Genomic DNA, 12083 nt, shown 5'->3' on the forward strand with positions numbered 1-12083 from the left:
AAGTATGTATCAAATAAAGACCTTTAATGAAAGGGTACAGCGTCAGCATGATAAAAAATAAGAACAATAAACTACATGAAAAGGAAGTTTCTGTACCTATCAATTTGGAAGGAAAACTTGGTCAGTTTCATGTTGTAGGCAGAGTTAACAGGATCATCTTCATCTATGCCCTTAGGTCCTTGAATAGGAAGATCTTCTAGTATTCTTTCACACAGTAGGTGTCCTGGGTGTTGCCTACATTTAAAAATAATGATAGCCATATGAAAAAATGATGATCAAACCCAAATTTGTGTTACTATTGCTTCTGTTAAAAATAAGAGATTACAGAGAAGGAATAGTACAACAAATTCCGCAGAAAGGAACTCCTTATCTCCCTTGCTTATGTCACAGTAATAGAGTGAACTGTAAGAATTTTACTCTATTAAGGGCAGTTAGCTTGATAAAGCAATAAGAATACTTACTGTCTACTATATTTCAGATGTTATGCTAAACACTTCACACAAACTCTTATTTAAGCCTCTAACAACCCTGTGAGGTAAATATAACCCCATCTTATAGATATGGAAACTAAGGTTCAGAAACACTTTGAAACAGACTAATGTGACTATCAAGTCTAGCTTTTTTTTTTTTTTTTTTTTTTTTTTTTTTTGAGACAGAGTCTCACTCTGTCACCCAGGCTGGAGTGCAGTGGCGCAATCTCAGCTCACTGCAACCTCTGCCTCCTGGGTTCAAGCGATTCTCCTGTCTTAGCCTCCCGAGTAGCTGGGACTATAGGTGCATGCCACCATGCCTGGCTAATTTTTGTATTTTTAGTAGAGACAGGGTTTTACTATATATTGGCCAAGCTGGTCTCAAACTCCTGACTTCCAGTGATGTGCCTGCCTCGGCCTCCAGTCCAGATTTTAAAATCACTCATTATACTGCCACCACAAAGTAAGATTTAGGCTGCGACCAGAGGAATGCATAAGAACTAGAAGGTAAAGTATGTATGTGGGTATAGGTGGGAGAGTATACGTGGAAAAGGGGGCTGTTACATTTGAGAAACAAAGAAGGCTAGGGTGGCTAATGTACAGAAAATGAGAAGATGGAATGGGATGAGGCTAGAAAGATGGTTCAGGGCCCCATAGGCTATTAAGAATTTTAAACTTTTATCTGAGGGGGAAAAGGAACCTGAAGAAGGCTTTTAAGCAGAGAAGCAATATGAACAGACGCAGCAGAGTAGCTAGGGGAAGAAGGGGAAGGATTTTATCTCCTTGAACACTTACATTATTAAATATTAATCCTTTAAACAACTTGAAGGTAATTTGTTGACACAACCATATGACACTGTCCCAGGATGATGATGAAAAGAAGTTAGAGAAGGTAGGGCGAAAATGAGAAGATGCATGAGAAAATAGTTCCCCCATCAACAAAATAAAAGGTAGATACCCCTGCCCCAGATGCTAATGCCTGGCTACACCTCTGATAAAATATGCATTTTAACAACATCACTCTTAGCTACTCTATTGTGGATGGTTTTGAGGGGGTAATAGGCATGAGGAGATCAAGTAGGAGACTATTAAAATAGTTCAGTTAAGAGATAATGGTGGCATAGAGTGACGACAGAAGAGTTGAGAAAAGTGGACAAACAAAAGAAACATTTAGGAGACAGAAAGGGCAGGACCTGATGATTAACTGGATGTGGATCTAATACCAAAAAGAAGTTGGAGATACAGTAGTTCCCACTGTGGATACCACAGTGGATACATTCAAGACACACAGTAGGTACCTGAAACTGCAGATAGTACCAAACCCTATACATATAGTTGACCCTTGAATATCACAGGTTTGAACTCCACGGGTCCACTTATACGATTTTTTTTTTCCAAAAATACATTGGAAAAATTTGTAGAGATTTGCAACAATTTGTTTAAACTCACAAATGAACCATGTAGCCTAGAAATATATTTTTTTCAGACAGGGTCTTGCTCTGTTGCCCAGGCTGGAGTGCAGTGGTGCAATGACAGCTCACTGTAGCCTTGATATCCTGGACTCAAGCAATCCTCCTGCCTCAGCCTCCGGAGTAGCTGAGACCACAGGCATGTACTACCATGCCCAGTTTAGCCTAGAAATATTTTTTAAAATCAAGATTAAGTCAGGTATGTCATGAATGCATAAAAGTTACATGGTTACTACTCTATCATTTTCTACCATAAATTATGCACAAATTGGCTGGGCACAGTGGCTCATGCCTGTAATCCCAGCACTTTGGGAGGCTGAGGCAGGTGGATCACTTGAGGTCAGGCATTCAAGACCAGCCTGGCCAACATGGCGAAACCCTGTTTCTACTGAAAATACAAAAATTAGCTGGGCGTGGTGGCACATGCCTATAATCCCAGCTACTTGGGAGGCTGAGACACGAGAATCACTTGATCCCAGGAGGCAGACCTTGCAGTGGGCCGAGACTGCACCACTGCACTCCAACCTTGGCAACAGAGCAAGACTCCATCTCAAAATTAAAAAAAACCCCACAAACTTATTATAAAAAGTTAAGATTGGCTGGGCGCGGTGGCTCACGCCTGTAATCCCAGCATTTTTGGGAGGCCAAGGTGGGCGGATCATCTGAGGTCATAAGTTCAAAACCAGCCTGGCCAACATGGTGAAACCCCATTTCTACTAAAAATACAAAAAATTAGCCAGGCGTGGGTGGTGGGTAATCCCAGCTACTCAGGAGGCTGAGACAGGAGAATCGCTTGAACCCAGGAGGCGGAGGGTGCAGTGAGCTGAGACTGCACCATTGCGCTCCATCCCGGACAACAAGAGCGAAACTCCATCTCAAAAAAGAAAAAAAAAAAGTTAACATTTATCAGAACCTATGTAATGTACACACTTATGGACTGTACATGATAACATTCGAAGCCAAAGAAAATGTAAACGAATGTCAAGATGCAGTATTAAATAACTGCATATAATTAGCTGTAGTATATACTGTACTGCTGTAATAATCTCATGGCCACTTCCTGTTGCCATTGCAGTGAGCCCTAGTGTTGTAAGCATCTGCTTAAAATGCCATGTGGTACTAATAATCTCTGTGTGAGCAGTTCTTCTCTCCAGTAAATTGTGTAACACAGTAAAAAGTGATCTCTTTAGCTGGCACGGTGACGTGAACGTATAGTCCCAGCTACTCGGGAGGCTGAGTTGGAGGACTGCTTGGGCCCAGGAGTTTGAGTCCAGCCTGGACAACATAGCAAGATCCTGTCTCTAAAATAATAACAACATAATTTTTTAAAAGTGATTTCTTGTGGTTCTCATGTATTTTTCATCATGTTTCGTGCCATACCATAACCTTGTATAACACCATGGGACCCATATGAAATGTAATGCTGGAAGTGCTCCCAAGTAGAGAAAGGTCATGACATTGTAAGAAAAACATGAATTGCCTGACATGTACCATGGGTTGAGGTATGCTGCTGCGGTTGCTTGCCTTTTCAGACAGACTACTCATCTTGTAAACAGATTATGTAGAGTATCAATACAGTACAGTATTGTAAATGTATTTTCGCTTCCTTAAAATTTTCTTAACATTTTCTTTTCTGTAGCTTACTTTATTGTAAGAATATAGTATAATACATATAACATAGAAAATATGTGTTAACCAACTGTTTATATTATCAGTAAGGTTTCTGGTCAACTGTAGGCTATTAGTAGTTAAGTTTTGGGGGAGTCAAAAGTTACACGTGGCATTTTGATCGTGCAGGGGGTTGGCATCCCTGAGTTGTTGAAGGGTCAACTGTACTGTTTTTTCCTATGCATACATACCTATAATAAAGTTTAATTTATAAATTAGGCCCAGTGAGGGAGTAATAACTAATAATAGGACAATTACAACAATATACTGTAATAAAAGTTATGTGAATGTAGTCTTTCTTAAAATATCTTACTGTATGTAATATTTCCGGAACACAACTGACCGGGAGAAAGTGTAACTGTGGATAAAGGCGACAACTATATTAAAAAGAGAGGAAATGGAGAAAGGCCCCTAAGAAGGATGGAAGGAATGGGATCTAAAGCACACACAGAGGGATGGGCCTTCATAGGAGGCAAGGTCATCCAAGAAAAGTTGGGAATAAAGAGATTAATGGAGGTTTGAGGAAAACAGACAAGGTTTAAAAATACAGTTGTAAAGAATGGGCTCATGAAAAATCACTGTAAAATTTCCAGGCAACATTAAGACCAATTAAAGGTACTAAGTGTGAACCTAGAGTGGTATCAATTTTCTTTTGTTGTTTTCTATAAGTACTCAGCTGTCTGACTGTAGACACTGTGAAGGCAGAAAAAAAGATTTCAATCAGGGTTGAAATTTTGCCAGACCAAGTGCTATCACAGGGCAGGAGCAAGAGTTTAGAGTACATGCAAGAAAGTAACTGTATGATGGATCACAGAATCTATGCTGGAAAGAGAGGGAAGTGAAGACAGGAGGGGGTAAAGAGTGGAAGGTCAATGAATTGGAAATTCCAGTTAGGTCAGAGGACAGGTGAAGTGGGAGTACTTGAGTAAGCAAGCTGGAAAGTTTGGGAAGTTGTGGTCAGAGACTGAGATGTAAAAAGTAGTGACTTGGGGGAGGGATGACTTCAAATATTGACAAAGCCTAGGGTATGGCTGTGGAGGTGGAAAGCTAAGGTAAACTGGAAGAAAAAGTCATTGACAATGAATTTAAAGAACAAATCATGAACTTGGGTTCTCAAGGAGCTTATAAACTCTATGGGAAACATGAGAAAATTAGGGAAATAACATGTCTATACAATTAAGTGCTAAACTGTGGTTTAAAATTGTGTAATTTTGATTTACATGACATAAACCATATATAAATCAAATCAAAATCAAAACTTTGATGAACATGTAAAAATATAAAAGGTAGCCAGTGGTCAGTTATACATATTATTCAGTAACTACTTTACAATGTATTAGCTAGAACATGATCTAACTGAATAGAAAAAGAAACACTAGTTAAAAAAAAAAAAAACTAACGAGGATATTTTTAACCTCTTATCAGTCTAACTATTTACCTCAAATTAGAAACTGCAGTCATCTACATACCTGAAATACAAATTTAAGTTAAGAGCAACTGCGGAGTTGGAGGAGCTGACAATCACTACAACATCGAGGTCTTGAGAAACTTTCAGTGAAGTAAATGAAGAAATCTTGGCTGGCTCCTGTTGCTGCTCATTACACATGTCTTCTTTGTGAAGTGCTAAATCCACATGAGCTACATATGTACCATCCACAACATCAAAAATGTCTTTTAGTTAGAGTTAAAAGAAAATGCCAGTTTTGTAAGTATGCCTAACTATTTAAAGCACAGGTTGGGAAAGAGCTATAGACTTTATCACTCCAATTTTGTAGGTATAACAGAAGAAGACTGAAAACTGAGGCAAGCCCCCATTATAACAACCAGATGACTATGAAGTTGATGCCACAATAAAGAACCTGATACCAAGTTCTTCAACAATACCTGCTGAACATCTGCTCTGGGCCAGGCCCAGAGGCACTGCTATTTTCCCACAGCACTGGCCAAGAGATGAGGTAAACCTACTATTTTATGTAACCCAATACTGTCTATCCAAAGTATTATCAACATGCAGTCAGTATAAAAACTGAGACATTTTATGTTTTTTCTTCTATAAATGTTCAAAGTCTGATATTTTACACTTAGAGTACATCTTAATTTGCATACTAAATTTTCATCAGAAATACCGGATCTGTATTGAGACTTCATAAAATTTAAGGTTGAAAGTTGGAACAACTAAAGTTGTAACAAACATCCTTAAAAGTTCTCCAATGACTGAACTGAGTATCAGCTTTTAAATCTAAAGTAACAAAAATTAGCTGGGCGTGGCAGCCCATGCCTATAGTCCCAGCTACTCGGGAGGCTAAGGCACGAGAATCGCTTGAGCCCAGGAGGCAGGGGTTGCAGTGAGCCGAGATCACGCCACTGCACTCCAGCCTGGGTGAGAGTGAGACCCTGTCTCAGGAGAAAAAAAAAATCTAATTACACAAAATTAAGAATTCGGTTCCCAAGTTATGCTAGCCAATTTCATATGCTTAATAGCCACATACGCTTAGTGCCTACTGTTTTGGACAGTGCAGTTCCATAACCTGGCAACAAAAATTGTTAATTTAGGATTTATGACACTTTTGCAAAAATTATATACCTATTACAAAATATAAAAACCATTATTTTAATTCAGAAATTAAAGTTCCAAAATCATATAAGGGGTAATTTGTCAAATCTTCAGAATAATTTTGCTGATGACCAACAGATCTACTGGAGACAAAGAACCCATAATATTTTCTAAGATCAAATTAACGTGGCAAAGCAAACATTCATTAATATGATGGAAACATCATTAGAGACAAGAGGTAGACTATATTTATACATGAAAAGACATGTATCACAACATAAGCTTTTTTTTTTTTTTTTTTTTTTAAGACAGAGTCTCAGTCTGTTGCCTAGGCTGGAGTGCAGTGGTACGATCTTGGCTCACCACAACCTCTACCTCCCAGGTTCAAGCAATTCTCCTGCCTCAGCCTCCTGAGTAGCTGGGATTACAGGCATGCACCACCACGCCTGGCTAATTTTTTTGTATTTTTAGCAGAGACGGGGTTTCACCATATTGGCCAGGCTGGTCTCGAACTCCTGACCTTGTGATCCGCCCACCTCGGCCTCCCAAAGTGCTGGGATTACAGGCGTGAGCCACCGCACCTGGCCACATAAGCACATAGTAGATATTCAAGAAATACATTTTGAATAAACAGGTAATGCAGAGAATATACAATTTTAAAAGAACACAGATATGTATGGTTAATACTATTAAAAATGTATATACTGGAAAATATTCAACTAAAATATAAAGCAATATACAATTTAGTATTTTAAGTTTATGAGGATCTTTTTCCATGAAAAGTTTTACTGAAAAACTAACCACGCTTCCTATATCCCAGCTCCCAAAACTAAAGCCTAAAAAGGCTCATCTTTATAGGTGTTCTTCTCCTCTACGTATCAATCAACACTTCTACCACCAAGGATACAAATCCAGCCTAAACTACTCAAAACAAAAAGAATTCCTCTGCAGAGCTGCGTGTCAATAATCATGTCCACTGCCTGTGCAGGCAAGGGAAGTGTGAAACAGTTGAGTACTCTAATTGCAGCATCTCTTTCAGGAAATATAATATGTAGGATGACACATTTGTTGATGAACAATAATGATGTGTTATTGTGAAATGACAGGATTCTCAAAGACAATAAGGAAATACCTACAAAACAAAAGGATATTATTTCAAACTCATTGGTCACAATTTTACAACTGGTACATTTGATTTGATAAATCTAATACAAAAAAGTAAAACAAAAAAGGAACTGGACTTAGTCTAACTTTACGCAGTTATCGTTCACACCCACCTAAGGAAGTAGTCACTGGGAGGTGGGTAAGAGGATGACTAAAGATGGCCTACAATGTCCCTGGTTCCATTTATGCTAGTCTGATAGCACACTAGAAGGAGTATTCAAAAAAGCCAACTTACCCATGGGACCCCATAAGAACACTTTTTCTTTTTTTAAAAGAAAAAAAGAAGAAACCTTATAATCAAGGGTGAAGAGTATGTTACTGCTTTAAAAATAGAGGCCTGAGTGCTTTGATTTCTGCTCCCGGCAGTCAACAGCTCTATAAGCAGTCTAGATCAGCACTGTCCAATAGAAATATAATGTGAGCCACATACATGACTTAAAATTTTCTAGCAGGGGTGGCTCACACCTGTAATCCCAGCACTTTGGGAGGCCCAGGTGGTCGGATCACTTGAGGTCAGGAGTTTGAGACCAGCCTGGCCAACATGGCGAAACCCTGTCTCTACTAAAAATATAAAAGTTAGCTGGGCGTGGCGGCGGGCGCCTGTAGTCCGAGCTACTCAGAAGGCTGAGGTGGGAGAATCAGTTGAACTGGGGAGGCGAAGGTTGCAGTGAGCTGAGATGGCACCACTGCACTCCAGCCTGGGTGACAGAGCGAGACTGTCTCAAAAAAATAAAATAAAATAAAAATAAATAAATAAAATTTTCTGGTAGCCACATTGAAACAGGTGAAATTAATTTTAATAATATACATTAGCTTATATTCAAAGTATTTCATATTTTGAAATGTAATTAAATAGAAAAAATTGAGATATTTTACTTTTTTAGTATTAAGTCTTCAAAATCTAATATGTATATGACACAAAGGACATCTTAATTCATATTAACCATATTTCAAGTGCTCAATAGCCCCATCTGCCTAGTGACTACTATATCAGACAGCGTAGACCTGATTTCACCTCTATGACAACTTTTCCTGAAGTATGTAACTACATGGTAATGTCACAAATTTAAATATGCTGAAAGACCACCTGTAGATACTTACTGATATCTTGATCGTCAATGAGCTTTTGCAATGCCTCCCTACTACAGCTATACAAAATGGTTGCATCACATCTTCCATCTTTCAAATTAAATTCATAGATAAGGAGTTCATAATTTTCTCCAAGAGCGAGCAGTTTGGGCTTTTCAGTTGGTGTGCTGCTGTTACGAGAATCCTCCCATATAAAGCTAAGAAAAAAAGTTTAGATTTATTATATTCTATATCCGCAGTAATATTTACCCACAATGGTGGGGGTAGAAGGGTTGAATAAGTAGAGAACAGTTTAGTTGACCTGGTATATTCATTCTACACTTCAATTTAAGAGAACATAAACTGCTCTAGGACCTCCCTCCTCTTCCCGCTTCCCTTTTACACCAACACGAAAATACAGGAGTGGGTGGTAAAAAACAAAAATGTGGGGCTCAGAGCAAGAAATGATGGCTCCATTTATTCTTTCATCTTTAATCCCAACTAGTATGTTTAAACAAACTGTCAAGATCAAGGGTAGGTATCAACAACAAAATATGTATATTATTTATATGAGGTGGTATTCACAATAAAATAGGCTTTTGATAACTTAAATGTTTTGACTTTTAAAAGAAAGTGATTATTTGTATTTATAGACTGACGATTCCAAATCTTGAAAAACTCTGCCTAATAGAACCTTCCGTGATGGAAATGTTTTAATTAGCATTGCCCAATACAGTAGTCAATAGCCACATGCAGCTACTGAACACTTGAAATGTGGGGCAACTGAGGAACCAAATTTTTTACTTTAACAGCCACATGTAGCTAATGACTACCATTACTAAACAGTACAGTTACGGAATTCTTAAACTGAAATGTCAAAATAACAACACTGGCAAGACTGATGGTGTTTCAGCTTCAAATTAAATATTAAAACTAAATTACACATTACAAATAAAAGCCCAGATTTGAAAATAACACAATGAAAGAGGTGAGGCTATACCATGCTGATAAAATTTCATCTTTTAAGAAACTTGCTTTTTCTACAGAAGTAGTTTTATACTTCTAGAGTAGTATATAAAACTACTGTGGTACATACATGATTTAATTCAATTAGTAATAAAACTAATAAGAGTACATAATAGCATTATGTACTATTATGTATTTTATACTACTATAGTAGTTTTATACTATTATAGTATTAATATGTCCTTATTAGGTAAAAAAAAGACACGTTTCTGACTGTTCATATTGATAAATGTAGAAAATAACCTAAATGTCAAATATACAAAAGGTTAAACTAAGATATACTTAAAAGGTAGAGTACATCATTAGCATAGGGACAATATTGCCACATAGAAAGACAGGAAATTTTCAATGCAATAAACAAGACACATGATGTAATTTCAACAATATTAAAAAGACCTATGTACTTTGAAAAAGTAGGAAGTAAACTCTAAATACTATAAACATGCCCTTATTTTTACCCTATCAAGTATTTTAACTGAATTAAAATTCAATTCAAATAAAAAAATTAAAAAGTCCTTTCTTGGTCCTCCTCCCCTCTAATTTCATGAACTAGCATATGAACACCCCCTTTATTTCATCTCGGTCTTACCTTCCCTGCTGGGTTCTCAAACACCTAAACATTTCGGCTTTTCTTTGCCCCATTCCTCTCTTCACAGAGCCACATTCATAGGTACTTGATACTGCTAAATAAACTAATTTCCCCTAAACTAGTTTATAAATAACTTAGTTTATAATAAGTTTATAAACTAAACGCAGAGATTCCTCTTTCGAGCAACTAGACATCAAGGGTAGAGAAGACAAACCCAGAAGAGTTAAGCATTCACTGATTTATCAAATGAATCTCTAAATGTCAGGAGCTGTTAGAGGAGCTGGAGATTCCAAGATTAATAAGACACCTTTTGGCTACTCATCTTAAAGAAAGAGTTGTGAAAATACTCACTATTAATAATTATTAAAAGAACAGGTCAGGCTCAGTGGCTCACACCTGTAATCCCAACACTTTGGCAGGGAGAGGCGGGATCACTTGAGCCCAGGAGCTTGAGACTAGCCTAGGCAACACAGTGAGACCTCATCTCTACAAAAAATAGAAAAATTAGCCAGGCCTGGTGGTGCACGCCTGTAGTCGTAGCTGCTGGGGAGGCTGAGCCCGGGAGGTCAAGGCTGGCTGCCGTGAGCCGTGACTGAGCCACTACACTCCAGCCTGGGCGACAGCGACCTTATCTTAAAAAAAAAAAAAAAAAAGCAGCAGCCCACTCAAAACACTAAGAGGGCGTTCCCAAACTTTATGATGTAAACTCTTAAGTACTGAACCAAGAGTTACGGAAGTACAAAGTAATGCATTATTGTAATCATGTTTGTCTTCCCCAAACATGCGCGCCTCGCAAGAAAGAAGTGTCTTACTCAACTTTTTAGGCACTGCTCCTATGTAACAGCAAGCACACAATATTTGCTGAATAAGTGAAGGGACAAACTGGACTCTGTCCTTGAAGAAGAGGACTACATGTGAAAGAAAACGCTATTCACTTCAAGGACATGAAACAACTATCAGGATGATTCAAATTAGAGATGATCCTCAGCTGGCATCTTTAACTGAAAGAAATGGGCATGGGACTCGACCCTGTGACAGTTAATCAACCTGTGTTGAATAATGAAAGAATCAGCGCCTCAGCTGAGACCCGTTCCGGGTTCGCCGCAGGTGGCAGTGGAGCTGGGTGCCGTCTCCGCCCACCCGGAACAGGAGAGCCGGGCTGCCAGAATGCAACGAGGCGAGCGTTTCAGGTCGGGGGAAAGGTTCTGTGAGGAAACCAGGCTCGCCTCTGGGGCGTTTCCTGCAGCTGGCACCCTTCTCCCGCCACCTCTATGGCTGCAGGGAGGCCTCGGCGTGAGCCCTTGGGGCTCAGCCAGCCGAGCCTAGGCTCTGGACTCCCCGCACGGCCCAACTCTCCCTCAGCACTTACTGCCAGAAGGGGCCCTCCAGGCAGCAGCGACCCCCGCCCCGGCTGCCAGGCGTCAAAGAAAGCACTTGGAGGCTGCCCGCAGCCGTCAGGCTCCCCAGAGCCTCCGGCTGTGTGCGCAGCTGCGCCCGGGAGCCGAGCTGCCCCATCGCCTCGGCGGGGACTGGCACCAACAGCATCGGTAGAACCCGCCCCATGGCCGCGGTGCCCCAGCTACCGCCGGCGGAAGCAGCACTCGCGACCCCCTCCTCTGCAGCCATCTTGGCCCGGCGGTTACTTCCGGTCACTTTCGCCGGAACCTGACTGCGTCGTGGGCATGCGCGGTGTACGTAGCGGCTCCCGCTCGGCCTCGTGACTCCCGCGGAGATCTCTCGGCTGTCTCCGGTTGATTCCATTCGTTTCCTGTGGGGGGCAGTACCAGCCTCTCTAGCAAAGCCACATCTGCCCTGACGCCAGTCCCACTCTGCTTAACTGCTCTGCTTCAAGCTTAACATGCTTGAAGGCCTAGCTTAGCGTAGCAGGCCGTTGCAGCCGTTCTCGCTCTGTGGCATTGCTCTTTGCCTTCTTGGTCCAGCTGCCTCCAGCTCCCTTGGAACCCAGTTCCTGCCTCTTTTCTTCGCTTTTCTTATTGTGCTGTTCGCTTACAGGCTCTGGGGTGGTGCCATTTCCTTAGTAGCATGGACCGTCTTACAGTGTGGATCCATAGTAA

At 40.2% G+C, this 12083-nt stretch overlaps 2 protein-coding genes across 4 annotated transcripts in view; both read right to left on the bottom strand.

Moving 5' to 3' along the window:
* Positions 1 to 11844, bottom strand: part of SPG11 (SPG11 vesicle trafficking associated, spatacsin) — a 101195-nt gene extending 89351 nt beyond the window's left edge. For all 3 annotated transcript variants that reach the window (XR_010151656.1, XM_054667505.2, XM_016928134.4), the window contains exons 1-5: positions 11378 to 11844; positions 8427 to 8611; positions 7069 to 7293; positions 5077 to 5278; positions 97 to 234 (exon numbers count right to left, since the gene is read on the bottom strand). Coding sequence is in view for 2 of the 3 variants with exons in the window: in XM_054667505.2 (XP_054523480.1) it covers positions 97 to 234; positions 5077 to 5278; positions 7069 to 7293; positions 8427 to 8611; positions 11378 to 11769 (1142 nt within the window). In the remaining variant the exon portion in view is untranslated. The remainder of the gene's footprint in view (positions 1 to 96; positions 235 to 5076; positions 5279 to 7068; positions 7294 to 8426; positions 8612 to 11377) is intronic.
* PATL2 (PAT1 homolog 2) overlaps positions 8493 to 12083 on the bottom strand; it is a 51262-nt gene continuing 47671 nt past the window's right edge. The window contains exon 17 of the transcript XR_001709908.4: positions 8493 to 8611. The gene's annotated coding sequence lies outside the window, so the exon portion shown is untranslated. The remainder of the gene's footprint in view (positions 8612 to 12083) is intronic.

This window comes from Pan troglodytes, chromosome 16 (assembly GCF_028858775.2).
Source record: "Pan troglodytes isolate AG18354 chromosome 16, NHGRI_mPanTro3-v2.0_pri, whole genome shotgun sequence".
Taxonomy (NCBI): domain Eukaryota; kingdom Metazoa; phylum Chordata; class Mammalia; order Primates; family Hominidae; genus Pan; species Pan troglodytes.